Source organism: Bufo bufo, chromosome 1 (genome assembly GCF_905171765.1).
Source record: "Bufo bufo chromosome 1, aBufBuf1.1, whole genome shotgun sequence".
NCBI lineage: Eukaryota > Metazoa > Chordata > Amphibia > Anura > Bufonidae > Bufo > Bufo bufo.
The window spans coordinates 642,347,531-642,364,202 of record NC_053389.1 but is presented as its reverse complement, the minus strand read 5'-3'; the positions used below and the strand labels follow the sequence as shown (position 1 = coordinate 642,364,202).

At 46.0% G+C, this 16,672-nt stretch overlaps 1 protein-coding gene across 2 annotated transcripts in view; it reads left to right on the top strand.

The window, feature by feature from the left end:
• Positions 1-16,672, top strand: part of LIPC (lipase C, hepatic type) — a 284,375-nt gene that overhangs the window by 244,269 nt on the left and 23,434 nt on the right. For both annotated transcript variants that reach the window (XM_040413885.1, XM_040413884.1), the window contains exon 8: positions 1,776-2,018. In XM_040413885.1, coding sequence (XP_040269819.1) covers positions 1,776-2,018 — 243 coding nt within the window. The remainder of the gene's footprint in view (positions 1-1,775; positions 2,019-16,672) is intronic.

Sequence of the window (16,672 nt, the reverse complement as noted above, 5' to 3'; positions counted from 1 at the left end):
CCCTGTGACAGATTCTCACTGTAAGCACTCACCACTGTAACACCAGTGGTCGATGCCCGTCGGCATCTCTCAGCTCCAACCTAGTGAGTACGGCTTCCAGAGTAGCGCTGCTCCATCGACTCCACACTGAATTGTGGTCTTCTCCTTGCCTGCAGTGATTCTATTTGTCCATAGGGTATGCATTTCCTTAAAGGGACAGTGAGCATGTCCTTGTCTGCCAGATTTCCCAGGGTATTTGGCACCCTTCCCTGTCGGACGGTGCTTCAGCAATAGGTAGTGTAGCTTGCTAGTTCCTGCCAAGATGCACTATTTTTCTTTCTGATGTACTGTACCTGACTTCTGCTTGTTTACTGGATTTGAGCCTCTGCTCTCATGCCTGACCTCTGCCTGACTCACCCCTTGACCCTATGCTGCCTGCCTCTACCTTTGGCCTAATTAGATTGAAGGAACTTTGGCTGCCCAGACCTCAGCTTATCCACTGACTATGATTTTGCCTGTCCACTTTGGTGCCACACAATGGTGTCTTTTGACCCACCTTGGTCAACTGTCACTGAACTGTGACTACTTCAATATGTAGCACCCTAGTGATTACCCTGCATCGTAGACCAGATCCCTGTGAAAGGGTGAAGACCGGGGGGCAATTCGATAATGCCCTTAGGAGTAGCCCTAATTCAGATTCATTCAGTGACAAAGAGGCTCCGCACCATCTGTGTTACAATTGCTTCCCTATAACGCAAAGCTGTTGATTCAATAGAGTAAAGAATTGCAGTGTAAAAATATATGTGCATACAATACGCATAAGATAGGAAAGAGATGGTTCTAAAAGCCTAGTATACTGCAGAAACTGGACAACTACAGATATGTCATAGGGTGGCCAGATGGTAACATATTGAGAGCGGTATACGTGTAGAGAGCATGGAGTGTGAGAGAGATTGGGGGTAAAATATGTAGTAAATAAGAATTCTAAGGACTGGTGGTGGGAAAGGGACTTGGGGTCAAGGGACAATAAAAAAGAATACTGGTAAATGTCCAACAGATAACTATCATAAAAAATATTTCACATGCAAACAATAGAACTAAGAAATGGGGGTCATTCAAAATTAATGTGGTATTATACCTACTAGAAATGAAAAAATACAAGCTCTTTGCGCACATTTTTATCAAACGTGTGTCTGGCCCATCTACCAGGTGCCAAGGGTACAAATGTAGCTGGTTCCTACATCGCCCTGAATATTGTAGGCTTAGGTAAGTCCAAGAGAGGCAGTATACTAGTGTTAGGAACCACCTTGACGCCTGGTAGACGGGCCCGACGCACGTTTGATCAAAAATGTGCGCAAACAGCTTCTATTTTTTCATTTCTAGTAGGTATAAGACCACATTAGTTTTGAATGACCCCAATTTCTCAGTTTTATTGTTTGCATATGAAATGTTGTGCAGCCATGCTTTTATTAGTTCTCTATATGCTGGCTTGATGGATATGCACCTGTGACCATGATTGTGTTAGTCAAAATTTTCTTGTAGTATTATAAAAAATAGCCAGAGGTGTAGTTATAAGGGGTGCAGAGATAGCAGCCGCATATGGACCCTTAGGTGGCCCAACAGCTTCTCTGCCATCAGTATTACAAATTGCACATGGAAACCCTGTTATTTTTCTCTGGGGCCTAGGAATTTCAAGGTAGCCATTCTGAAAATAGCTGTTTATACCGTACAACTAACTGACGCTCCTGATAGAAGAGAGGACATCCTTAATATTAATATTGCATTTTTATCTTAAGGGTTTACACAGTCTGTGAAATGTTCTCACGAGAGGTCTGTTCACCTTTTCATGGACTCAATACTAAATGAAGATAAGCCCATTGCTGGTTATGAATGTAAAGACATCAAAACCTTCGAGAAAGGAATGTGTCTGAAATGTCCAAAAAGTGGTTGCATTGTTTTGGGGTACAATATCAAAATGGATGGAATACCGCCTGGGCATGGTCTCTTCCTGAAAACACGGTCAAACATGCCATTCAAAGGTAAGTGTTTAAGTTAGTACCTTTTATTACCGCATTCACCTGTGGAGTCGAAAGGTCTGTACAAGTAGATACAGCTTGTGTCACTGGTTCTGAAACTGGGATTTACTGTAAATGCACAAATATTTTTAGTATTTCTTCCAAGGATGAAGGTAGGGCTGAGACTTCACTGTGGAAGCTCTATACATACTTTATTATTGCATAGTCAGCAATGATCTAATAGAACAGCATTATTGTCAAAAAAAGGATTGATTGCAATGACCACCTACATAATAATAATAATAACTGCCATCACAGGGACCATAACCCACTTTGAGGACAGAGGCCCCCTGAGTTCCATTTGGCAACGGCTGTATATATTATAGGACACACACATCAATCCACCACTATTCAAGAAAAAGTTAAAGGGGTTATCTGAACCCTTAGGTATATGACAATCTCTTCCTAAGGGCTCATTCAGACGGCCGTATGCTGTCCGCAAAAATGCGGATCCATTTTTTTGCGGATTAGATGCTGTCCCATTCACTCCTATGGGGCCCTTTTCTTCCATTGCACGGTTCAGCAAAAAAATGAAACATGTCCTATACTTGTCCGTGAAAATCAGGACATGGCCCTATTGAAGTCTATGGATCAGCAAAAAAGCGGAATGCAATCAGTTTTTTTGCGGACATGTTGAACTGTCTGCAAAAAAAACGGATCCGCATAATGAGCCCTAACAAAGCTAGAACCAGCCCTGTACCTCACATGGGTTCAGATAGCTCCACATTCATTGCTCTGCTAGATTTATATCAAGCTGGCAGCTCAGGGGGGGGGGGGGGTCCTTTCTGCTGCAGCTTGGGGGGGTGTCCTTTCTGCTGCAGCTCAGGGGGAGTGTCCTTTCTGCTGCAGCTCAGGGGAGTGTCCTTTCTGCTGCAGCTCAGGGGGGGTGTCCTTTCTGCTGCAGCTCAGGGGGAGTGTCCTTTCTGCTGCAGCTCAGGGGGAGTGTCCTTTTTGCTGCAGCTCAGGGGGGGTGTCCATATACCAGGGATGCTCAACCTGCGGCCCTCCAGCTGTTGCAAAACTACAACTCCCATCATACCCTGCTGTAGGATGATAGCTGTAGACTGTCTGGGCATGCTGGGAGTTGTAGTTTTGCAACAGTTGGAGGGCCGCAGGTTGGGCATCTCTGCCATATACCATCAGGCGCAATCATTAGAATACAGGTCCAGTTTTCCTCAGTTTGTATTTTGAGAATGGGCATCATAACAGCCTTAGGCTACTTTCACACTCGTGTTTTGTCTTTTGGTTTGTGAGATCCGTTCAGGGCTCTCACAAGCGGTCCAAAACTGATCAGTTTTGCCCTAATGCATTCTGAATGGAAAAGGGTCCGCTCAGAATGCATCAGTTTGCCTCCGTTCAGTCACCATTCCGCTCTTGAGGCAGACACCAAAACGCTGCAGAGTTTTGCTGTTCGCCTGACTAAGCGGAGCCAAACTGGCACACAATGTAAGTCAATGGGGACGGATCCGTTTTCTCTGACACAATCTGGCACAATAGAAAACGGATCCGTCCTCCATTGACTTGAAATGGTGTTCAAGACGGATCCGTCATGGCAATAGAAGACATAATACAACCGGATCCGTTCATGACGGATGCATGCGGTTGTATAATTGTAACAGAAGCGTTTTTGCAGATCCATGACGGATCCGCAAAAAACGGTAGTATGAAAGTAGCCACCTTCACAGAACACAGGTTGCTGTGAACAACCCCTATATCTAGCAGATGTGGGCTGCAGGACAGGGGGCAATGGCAGTAATACAATCACATTAGGTGATTGCTGATAATGCGGTCTGCAGTCCTAATATAATATGCAAAGCAACGTCAAAATTAGATATCAAGTTATAGATATAAGATGGGGTTTCCACATTTATATTGTTGATGCCATCTTTGGAGCTAAAACCAGAAGTCAATTTAAACAAAGAGCACTCAGTCTTTCCTTTATATGTTTCCTCTATTTATGATCTGTTCCTGACTTTGGTTTCGAACACTACATCAAGCTTAAAGGGAACCTGTCACCAGCGCAATCTGAAAGCACCGAGGCTGAGCAGATTGATATACACTGCTCAAAAAAATAAAGGGAACACTTAAACAACACAATGTAACTCCAAGTCAATCACACTTCTGTGAAATCAAACTGTCCACATTATAGGCAATTAGCAAGACACCCCCAATAAAGGAGTGGTTCTGCAGGTGGTGACAACAGACAACTTCTCAGTTCCTATGCTTACTGGCTGATGTTTTGGTCACTTTTGAATGCTGGCGGTGCTTTCACTCTATTGGTAGCATGAGACAGAGTCTACAACCCACACAAGTGGCTCAGGTAGTACAGCTTATCCAGGATGGCACATCAATGCGAGCTGTGGCAAGAAGGTTTGCTGTGTCTGTCAGCGTAGTGTCCAGAGCATGGAGGCGCTACCAGGAGACAGGCCAGTACATCAGGAGACGTGGAGGAGGCCGTAGGAGGGCAACAACCCAGCAGCAGGACCGCTACCTCCGCCTTTGTGCAAGGAGGAACAGGAGGAGCACTGCCAGAGCCCTGCAAAATGACCTCCAGCAGGCCACAAATGTGCATGTGTCTGCTCAAACGGTCAGAAACAGACTCCATGAGGGTGATATGAGGGCCCGACGTCCACAGGTGGGGGTTGTGCTTACAGCCCAACACCGTGCAGGACGTTTGGCATTTGCCAGAGAACACCAAGATTGGCAAATTCGCCACTGGCGCCCTGTGCTCTTCACAGATGAAAGCAGGTTCACACTGAGCACATGTGACAGACGTGACAGAGTCTTGAGACGCCGTGGAGAACGTTCTGCTGCCTGCAACATCCTCCAGCATGACCGGTTTGGCATTGGGTCAGTAATGGTGTGGGGTGGCATTTCTTTGGAGGGCCGCACAGCCCTCCATGTGCTCGCCAGAGGTAGCCTGACTGCCATTAGGTACCGAGATGAGATCCTCAGACCCCTTGTGAGACCATATGCTGGTGCGGTTGGCCCTGGGTTCCTCCTAATGCAAGACAATGCTAGACCTCATGTGGTTGGAGTGTGTCAGCAGTTCCTGCAAGACGAAGGCATTGATGCTATGGACTGGCCCGCCCGTTCCCCAGACCTGAATCCAATTGAGCACATCTGGGACATCATGTCTCGCTCTATCCACCAACGTCACGTTGCACCACAGACTGTCCAGGAGTTGGCAGATGCTTTAGTCGAGGTCTGGGAGGAGATCCCTCAGGAGACCGTCCGCCACCTCATCAGGAGCATGCACAGGCATTGTAGGGAGGTCATACAGGCACGTGGAGGCCACACACACTAGTGAGCCTCATTTTGACTTGTTTTAAGGACATTACATCAAAGTTGGATCAGCCTGTACTGTGTTTTTCCACTTTAATTTTGAGTGTGACTCCAAATCCAGACCTCCATGGGTTGAAAAATGTGATTTCCATTTTTTAATTTTTGTGTGATTTTGTTGTCAGCACATTCAACTATGTAAAGAACAAAGTATTTCAGAAGAATATTTAATTAATTCAGATCTAGGATGTGTTATTTTTGTGTTCCCTTTATTTTTTTGAGCAGTGTAGTTTTGTGGGAAAAGCTTCAGTAAAACCTATAATTTATACATTTAAAATGCAGCTATTTCTGACTTCCGTTGTACACATGGGGGAGCAGTTATCGGGGATTGATAGCATTAGTGTGTACACAGATATAGCTGTCAGTCACTGATAGTTGTACACAGAGGAGGTGTTATCAGTGATTGATAGCATTTTCTGTGTAAGTGTGTATACAGAGACAGCTATCAGTCACTGATAGTTGTACACAGAGGAGGAGGTGTTATCAGTGATTGATAGCATTTTCTGTGTAAGTGTGTATACATAGATAGCTGTCAGTCACTGATAACTGTACATGGGGAAGTGTTATCACTGATTGGTAGCATTCTCGCTGTAAGTGTGTATATATAGATAGTAGTGCTGGGTGAACATGCTCGTCCGAACACCATTTTGACTCGAGTCTCCTCCCCGCACGCCAATAGCTCCCTGCTATGCCGCCAATAAACGTGCGGGGAAGTACTGGCACTCACTGTAATGTCGTAGCCATGTTGGTTACTGGCATTACAGTGATTGGCTGGCCGGAACGCGTCATCGGGTACCCGATGACACGTGGTTCGGCTCAGTCTCAGTCAGGCATAGCTGCAATAGAAGGGACAGATAGTGTAGGGACAGGTATTGGTTTATTTTTTTAGGCAGGGTTTATTGTTGAAAGGTGTTAGAGACCCAAAAGTCCTTTTAAGGACTATTGTTTTTATCTGGCTGTAATATATATTATTAGCGCAACCTGCGCTAAATTGCGTGCAATTGTTTGGCCGCTGTTGACAGTGACATAACCTCTGCTACATCTGTTGTGTTACATTTGCGCATCCTAAATATCTGTGACATTCAGTGTAATTTTTTCGCCGCTGGTGACAGCGACATTACCTGCGCTACATCTCCTGTATAACGTTTGTGCATCCTAAATATCAGTGACATTCCGTTGAATTTTTTCGCCGCTGCTGACAGCGACATTACCTGTGCTACATCTCCTGTATAACGTTTGCGCATTCTAAATATCAGTGACTTCCAGTGTAATATTTTCTCCGCCGGTGACAGCGACTATACCTGCGCTACATCTCCTGTATAACGTTTGTGCATCCTAAATATCAGTGAAATTCAGTTTAATTTTTTCGCCACTGGCGACAGCGACATTACCTGCGCTACATCTCCTGTATAACGTTTGCGCATCCTAAATATCAGTGCCATTCAGTGTAATATTTTCGCCGCTGGTGACAGAGACTATACCTGCGCTACATCTTCTGTATAACGAACGTTTGCTCATCCTAAATATCAGTGAGATTCAGTTGAATTTTTTCGCCACTGGTGACAGCGACATTACGTGCGCTACATCTCCTGTATAACGTTTTGAGCACCCTAAATATCTGTGATATTCAGTTTAATTTTTTCGCCGCTAGCGACAGCAACATTACCTGCGCTACATCTCATGTATAACGTTTGCACATGCTAAATATCAGTGACATTCAGTTACATTTTTTTGCCACCGGTGACCGCGACATTACCTGCGCTACATCTCCTGTATAACGTTTGCCCATCCTAAATATCTGTGACATTCAGTTTAATTTATTTGCGCATACACTTACAAAACCTACACTAGTGTACGTGTGACATACTTAAGCATATATACCATTTAATATGCTCAAGGCGAGCAGTAAGGGACAGGGAAGTAGCCGTGCTGCTGATGGTGCACGCAGAGGCCGTGGCCCTGGGCACGGTGAAACTGTGCCTGCTGCCAGAGCACAAGAAACATACTCATCCACGATACCTAGCTTCATGTCCCAGTTTGCAGGGTGGCGCAGGACACCACTCTCGAAGTCACACCAGTGCGACCAGGTGGTCGGTTGGATTGCAGCAGATAATGCTTCCAGTCGGTTAAGCACCACCCTGTCTTCAACAAAGTCCAGTCTCAGTAGCCAAAGAGTCTGGTCAACAGAATCCTCACCCTGATCCTCCTTCCTCCCACCATGAAGAGTCTTGGCAAACAAGTGATCCCACACTCGGATATTCTGAGGAGCTCTTTTCATCACCATTCCTTGATTTGGCCCTCTCGCCAAGCCCGCTTGAAGAGGGATGTGAGGAGATCTTGTGCACTGATTACCAAACTCTTGAGCATCCACAGTCAGAAAAAGATGACGGTGGGGAACAGCAATTAGTGTTTCACAAGGTGGATGATGATGATGAGACACAGTTGCCAATAAGTCAACCGCAATTAGTGTCTCAAAAGGTTCATGAGGATGAGACACAGTTGTCAATAAGTGAGGTTCTTGTTAGGTCAACAAGTCAGGAGGATGACCAGAGTGAGGAAGTGAAAGAGGATGTGGTGGACGATGAAATCACTGACCCAACCTGGGAAGGTGGCAAGCCGAGCAAGTACAGCAGTACAGAGGGGGAGGGATCCGCAGCACCGCAACAGACTGGAAGAGGCAGTGGGGTGGCAAAGGGTAGAAGGCAGGCTACACCAAACAGGCCCACAACTGTTCTCCGGAGCACCCCCTTGCGGCAATCTCCCTTGCCAAGGGGTAGGTGTTCCTCAGTCTGGCGCTTTTTTGAGGAAAGTGCGGACAATAAAAGAATTGTCATTTGCAACCTGTGCTGTATCAAAAAGAGCAGGTTCATGAACACTAGCAACCTCACCACCACCAGCATGATCCGCTACATGGCATCAAAGCACCCTAATAGGTGGGCCGAACGCCTGGGTCTACAATCAGTGTCTGCGGGTCACACCACTGCCTCCTCTTCCCCTGTGTTACGTGCTGGCCAATCCCATGTCCAAGACGCAGGCCCGGATGCCTCCCACCCTGCGCCTGGACCTTTGCAAGCACCATCATCTAGCACATTCACTTCTGTGTCCCAGCGCAGCGTACCCCAGGCCTTTATAAGAAAGCGCAAATACCCACCCACAGGCCATAGCACTAAATATGCACCTTTCCAAATTGTTGGCCCAGGAAATGTTGTAATTTAGGCTTGTGGACACAGAGGCTTTCCGTAGCCAAGGATTGCGGACCCTACTTCCATCAGGATTTCCGTCACCACCTACATTAGTGGCTGCAACTTCCCCCTCCCCTTCTCCTCATCCACCTCCTCTTCCACTTCCACCTCTGAATTCTCATCTTGCAGCACAATTCAGCCATCAGTCAGTAGCTGGAAGCAGTGTAGCACTGCAGTGGGGAATCGGCAACAGGCCGTGCTGAAACTAATTTGCTCAGGTGACAAACAGCACACCGCCGCAGAGCTGTGGCAGGGCATAAGGTACCAGACTGAGCTGTGGCTCTCGCCACTCCACCTACAACCAGGCATGGTTGTGTCTGATAATGGCCGTAACTTGGTGGAGGCTTTGGAGCTCGGCAAGCTCACACACATACCATGCCTAGCCCACGTGTTCAACTTAGTGGTTCAGCGGTTTCTCAAAACCTACCCCAATTTGCCTGAGCTACTGGTGAAGGTGAGCCGCGTGTGCGCCAATTTCCGAAAGGCATCTACAGCTGTCTGGCAACGCCGCAGCAGCGCTTGCAATTGCCAGCTCACCGACTGTTGTGCGACGTGAGCACGCCCTGGAACTCTACGTTCCACATGTTGGCCAGGCTTTGTGAGCAGCAGAGGGCAGTAGTGGAATACCAGCTGCAACATGGTCGTTGCCTTTCCAGTCAGCTTCCGCTCTTCACAAGCAATGAGTGGGCATATATGTCTGACCTCTGTGAGGTTTTACACAACTTTGAGGAATCGACACAGAAGGTGAGCGGCGATGCCGCTATTATCAGCGTAACCATCCCACCTCTGAGTCTACTGCAATGCTCGCTGCTCACAATGAAGGCGGACGCTTTGCAAGTGGAACAGGTGGAAATGGGGTAAGACAGTACACAGGGTGATAGCCAAACCACCCTCAGTTTGTCTTCTCAGCACGAATTCGATCAGGAGGAGGAGGAGCAGGAGACGGTTGCCTCCTCTACAGAGGGAAGTACCCATAGCAGGTTTATTCCATCTGTCCAGCGTGGATGGGCCAAAGAGGAGGAAGAGGATGAGGAGATTGAGAGTCATCCTCCTGATGACAGCGAAGTCTTGTCTGTTGGGACTCTGGCACACATGGCTGACTTTATGTTATGCTGCATTTCCAGTGACCCTCGCGTTATACGCATTTTGGCCAACACCGATTACTGGTTGTTCACCCTTCTCAAACCCCGCTACAAATAGAACTTCTCATCTCTCATTCCTGTGGTGGAGAGGATTAGCAAAAATGGTGCAATACCAGAAGGTCCTTGTGTAAAAATTTCTCCAAAAATTTCCAACTGACTATGCAGAGTACGTAGTTCCTTGGGCAACCGAGGAGGGGAGACGAGGGAAACACACAGCAATTCCAACAGAGGCAGGGCAACACTCTCCAAGGCCTGGGACAGTTTTATGACACCCTGCCAGCACCCTCACCCTGATGCGTGGTCTAGTATCAAAAGGAGGGAAAAGCTTTGGAAGATGGTGAAGGAGTACGTAGCAGACCGTGTCAGCGTCTTCAGTGATCCCTCTGTGCCTTACACCTATTGGGTCTCCAAGCTGCACACGTGGCACGATCTGTCGCTCTACGCCTTGGAGGTGCTGGCCTGCCGTGCCGCCAGCGTTTTGTCAGAGAGGTATTGCTGCTGGGGGCATAACTGATAAGCGCATCCGCCTGACAACTGAAAATGCTGGATTGCCCCTGACTTCTCTACTCCACCAGAGGAAAGCAACTGAATATAAAGGCACTTTAAATGTGGCTTTTATGGTGTATTGAATACACTGTATTCCCATGACCCCCTTCCACCACAAAAAAAGGGTATATGGTTCAATCTTCCTTTTCTCATCCTCCTGCTCCATCATATCAACATGCTTATTAGGCTGCCCTCACTCGTAATGTTTTAGAGGGTCAGCTCAGTAGCAGACCATCACCCCTAATGTTATAGAGGGTCACCAGCAGGCCATCAATCATAATTTTTCAAGGGTGTGTATGATGCCCTCCTTTATGTGTAACAAAGGGTGTATTGTAGTGCCAGTTCCTTGTAATTTTTGGCAGCCCTTTCACTTAGTGCATAGGCTTTATGAGTGTAGGAGTCCCACTATCTGAACAATTGTACCACAATGTCAATGAGGCCCTCCTTTATGTGATATATAGGTTGTATCGGAGTGCCTTTTCCTTGTAATTTTTGGCAGCACTTGCACTTTATATACAAGTAAATATACAGGAAAGAATGTTTCCTAACAATTTTTCCTCTAAATTTGATTTTAATCTTTGTTTTTTTGCGTATTATTGTCAGTCTGTAAAAGTGGCGTACTACTCGGACAACATCGTTCCCAGCAGCAACCTGGGAGTCCAAGATGCATCCAGACATCCTCCCCATGCTGTTCCCGAACCATTTCAGTGGTGTTTCCATCAATTTCTGACCTTTTCCTGTGAACTAGACACCCTCCCCTGTTCAGAGCAGGGGGTGCCTGGTTTAATGCTGGGGTTCTCCCATTGACTTCCATTGTGCTCAGGTTCTACTTGAGCACCCGAGCACTTTGGTGCTCAATCAACATTTATAGATAGCTGTCAGTTACTGATAGCTGTACACGGGGAGGTGTATAAGTGATTGATAGCATTCTCTGTGTAAGGACTCGTTCACACGAACGTGTGAAGCCCGTGCCCATGCTGTGGACCGCAAATTGCAGTCTGCAATTCACGGGTACCGTCCGTGGGCCAGGCACATGGGGATCGCAAACCCATTCACTTGAATGGGTCCATGATCCTTCCGTTCTGCAAAAAGACAGAGCAAGTTCTATCTTTTTGCTGTGCAGAAGCACAGAACGGAACCCCAGAAAGCACTCCGTAGTGCTTCTGTAGTGCTTCCATAGTGCGTTCCATTCTTCTGTTCCGCATCTCCAGATTTGCGGACCCATTGAAATGAATGGGTCCGCATCCACGATGCTTAATGGCCACGGAACAGTGCCCGTGTATTGCGGATACGCAAATGCAGTCCGCAATACGGCAACGGGCAGCACACATTCGTGTGAACGAGCCCTAAGTGTATATACCATACATAGATAGCTGTCAGTCACTGATATCAGTACATGGGGGAGGCATATCAGTGATTGATAGCATTCTCTGTGTAAATGTGTATACAGAGATATCTTTCAGTCACTGATAGTTGTACACGGGGGAGGTGTTATCAGTGATTGATAGCATTCTCTGTGTAAATGTGTATACAAAGATAGCTGTCAGTCACTGACAGTTGTACACAGAGAGGTGTTATCAGTAATTGATAGCATTCTCTGTGTAAGTGTGTATACATAGATAGCTGTCAGTCACTGATAGTTGTACACGGGGGAGGTGCTATCAGTGATTGGTAGCATTCTCGATGTAAGTGTGTATATATATAGATAGCTATCAGTCACTGATAGCTCTACACGGGGAGGTGTATCAGTGATTGATAACATTCTCTGTGTAAATGTGTATACAGAAATAGCTGTCAGTCACTGACAGTTGTACACGGGGAGGTGTTATCAGTGATTAATAGAATTCTCTGTGTAAGTGTGTATACATAGCTGTCAGTCTCTGATAGCTGTACACAGGGGAGGTGTTATCAGTGATTGATATCATTCTCTGCTTAATTGTGTACACATAGATATCTGTCAGTCACTGATAGCTGTACACGGAGGTGTTATCAGTGATTGATAGTATTCTCTGTGTAAGTGTGTATACAGAGATAGCTGTCAGGAATGGGGGTGGTCCAGAAAGAGCATGTGTTTAAATTAATAAATGACAAGTGTTTCTGAATCTTTTCCCATAAAACTATATATCAATCTACTCAGCTCCTCCTGCTCTTTAACATACTGCCTACAAATTGAACAGTGTTTTGTGGTGACAGATCCTGTTTTTAAGTTCACACATGATAGCTTTGCCCCATATATCTGAATAGAGCTTGCAGAAATGCATGCACATGCTACGGAAACAACCCCATTCAGATGTATGAAAAAGATTTTTCAGCCGCAGAAATGTCTACAATGAGCCTACCGAATGTGAATATGCCCTAAAGCATTGCATGTGTTATTAATCAGAAGTTAAATGATGCTAATTCCTCCGCTTGAACTACTTTATGATTTTGACACAGTACTGTTTCCATAAATCAGTGGGCTCTTTCGTTGACAGAATTAAGTTGGCTGCTGACAGGCTTTGTATGCTCATGAGGAAGCATTCTAAAAGGATGTAACAAACTGCTCCATAAATAACCTTTAAAAAATGATGATATGGAGACTTGCACTTGTTATTCGCTCTCTGAAAATACTGCCTTTTTGGACATCACAACATCTGCCTTTATGCATCATATTTTTTATCTTCTTGTAAATGTCAGAGATAATATTTCACATGTGCAGGATGGAGGGTGGTAGTGTGCCAGCTGTCTTGCACGTCTGGGAAAACAAATTATTGGCTGAAATGTTAATATTCAAAGGGACTTTCACCATATGCTTCAATAAATATATTTCAGACTTTGTCAATCCTGCTGCCATTACGGTCAGATAGGATTCATCAAGATGGGCATTCTATATAGAAATTCTAGGCATTGTATTGATGGGGCTCCTGACTGCGACACAAAGCAACTCTCACCTGTCATTATAGGATCTTAGATATGTGCAAGAATAACAGAAGCTAAATATAACATCATACATAGTGGAGTCATATTATTATGACCACATGCTAATATCCAGAGTAACCGCTGTGCGCAGCACAGACAACAACTAGACAGTCTGTGAGTAACTCAATAAGGTCCTGGTAGGTTGTCACAGGTCTCTGGAGCCATGATGGAGGGTACGTGGGGGAGGATCCGTAGAGCGAGCATGATGATCAAGGTGGCCCCACAGATGCTCAATTGGGTTCAAGTCTGGAGAATTAGGGGGCCAAGGTAGTACTTGAAAGTCTTGGTCATTCTCTTCCAACCAATGTCGGACATTTATAGCTGTGTGACATGTCTCATTGTCTTGCTGGAAGATCTCATCTGCCCCAAGGAAAGACAATCAGCATGTATGGGTGCACATGATGTGCAAGGATGGTTTCATACCCACATGGTTGAGTGGGCCCAGAGAATGCATCAAAAACATTCCCCAGGCCATAACGCTAGCACCACCACCTTGTGTTCTTCCAGCAATGGTTGCAGGGTGTTTGTTCTCTGAGGTTTCTCACCAACGTCCATCCAATCAATGATGCAGAAGACTGGGGCTCATTGAAGAAGGCAACTGTTTGCCAATCCACAGAGGTCCAACTCTGAAACTGCGTGAAAATTGAAGACTTTTCTGCCATTTGTTAGCAGAGGTGCAGTGACCATTCGTCTGCTTCGGAGCCCCATGAGCAGCAGGATTTGTTGAACTGTTTTAGAAACATGCCTGGTAGCCCCTTGTTCATTTTGATGGTGAGTTTCTCCACTGTAGCATGTCGGTCCGCCCTTGTGCTCCTTCGTGAACAGACGTTCACTTCTCACTTCAATGGCACATGGTGCTCTGCATTTTACATGTTGCTTATTCACAATGGTGCCATCTGTGCACTCAGAATACACTTTCACCACAGCAGCACAAGAACAGTTCACAAACTGAGCAGTTTTTAGAAATACTGCCACCCTTGCCCCATTTTGCAACTCTGACATATTGCCCCTTTTACCCATGACAGCAACAAGTGATATGTGTGCAGCCTATCACATACCTTATATACCTACCACAGGGGCATTGCTAGGGTCTCAAAAGATCCGGGGCCCAAGCCCCAATGAATATGGCCCAATTCTCTAAGTTGCCCCTCCCTCCCCCCACACACCACATTTTGCTATACTTGCTATACAGCAGCACATACCTGTCACATCCAGGGCCTCCCAGGTGACGTCTCCTCCGATGTAGATCTTCTCTGTCATCATCTTCTCCATTCGGTCCGTACAACTTCTTTCAGCCGAGCCTTGACCCTGAAGAGTGTGACACACAGACATCTTAGCTTCCTCCTATTTCTATCATCATCCCCCAACCTGGAGTCCCCACAGTGTTATCCTGCTGCTCACTGTCCTCCCCAATACCCCCAAATATTATGCTGAAGAAAATGAATGCCCCCATATTAATAGTGCTCCTCATAGTCCCACTAACAGTAATTCCCTTCTAGAATGCCCTCATTAGTAATACTACCGCCTACAGTGCCCCTAACAGTAATAATGCTTCCCAACAATTCCCCCATTAGTAATACTGCCCCCTACAGTTCCGCCAACCGTGATAACGTTCCACAAGAGTGCCCCCTTTAGTAGAAGAGCCTTCCAGTATTAATAATACCCTCACAGAGCCCCCAGTAGAAATAAGGCCCCCCTATTGTTCCCCCAGTGGTAATAAAGCTATCTACAGACCCCTCAGTAGTAATAAGGACCCCATAGTGCTCTTTGTAGAAATAAGACGGATCTCTAAGTCACTCCTATAGAACCCACAGGTAGTAATAAGAATGCTTATAATATCCCCTGGATTTATAATACCCCTACAGTGCCCCCAGTATTTATACTGCCCCCTACTGTTATAATGTTCACCCTGAAGTGCTGCCAGTATTTATAATGCCCCCTGTAGTTATATTCCTCCCTCCACCATACAGTCCTATGTAAATAACCATCACACCATCTCTCCTGCCCCATTCAAAATACAGTCCTATGTAAATAACATCCCTCCACTCCCTTTAGCCCCTCCAATATATAGTCCCATTTAAATAACACTATTTCCCTCTCTCCACCATAGAGTCCCATGTAAATAACATCACACCATCTTTCCAGCCCCCTCCAATATACAGTCCCATTTAAATAACATCGCCTCCTCCCCAGCCGCCTTCAACATACAGTCCCAAGTAAATAATATCACCCCCTCCACAGCTGCATCCAACCTGCAATCACATGTAAACATCACCCCCTCAATATCCAGTCCCATGTAAATAACATCATTCCCTTTCTAAGATCCCTGTAACAATCAGTCCCATGTAAATAACATCACTCCCTCCCATAGCCGCCTCCAACATACAGTCCCATGTAAATAACATAATACCCTCCCACAGCCGCCTTCAACATACAATCCCATGTAAATAGCATCATTCCCTCCTCCAGCCCCCTCCAACATACAGTCCCATGTAAATAACATCACTCCCTCCTACAGCCACCATCAACATACAGTCCCATGTAAATAACATGACCCCCTCCCCAGCCACCTCTAACACACAGTTCCATGTAAATAACATCCCTCCCTTCAGCCCTAACATACACTCCCAGTTAAATAACCACAACACCCAGCATTCCTCTGCCTCTCCCTTCCACTTACCTCCCCTCATGTAGCAGACATCACCACAGCTGCTTCTCCTCTTCACTGCAGTCCTCTCTTGCACTGGACACATGATGGTGACATCATCACAGGTCCTTCTCAACCACTGCCTGTTTTGCTGGTCACATGACCTGTGATGTCACCACAGGTCCTTCAGCTCTTTTAATGCATTGGATTCAATTGTATTGCCATTTGCCATCAATAGGACGGCAATACAGTTGTATCTAGCTGGCAGGCAGGACATTTGGGGCCTGGGACAAAACATCAGGGGCCGCCCAGGCCCCAAATGTTTCAACCTAGCAACGCCCCTGACCTACCAAGCCCACTCACGACATGTGACTTACTTCATGTGCTATGCACTGCGATGTCGAAATAACGAAGTGGTCATAAAAATGTGACTCAACTGTGTATTACAGTATACAGTATTAAAGTAGATTTCTACCTTGCCTTTTATTATAAAACACAAACATATTACTCAGAGCAGTAAAACTAATAATTTTTTCATATTAAAGGATGTTTAACCTCATGAAACTGCTGCAGCCATCACTGGCCACAATAGTGACCTCAGTGGTGTCAATGCATCACTGCTAAAGCCTGTAATTGGCTGCAGCAGCCACTTGCCGACACAACTGTAAAAACAAAAGACCTGCAGGGGACCACAGAAGCACTGACACGGAAGATGCTGAGGATGGGTATGGAGAATTATGC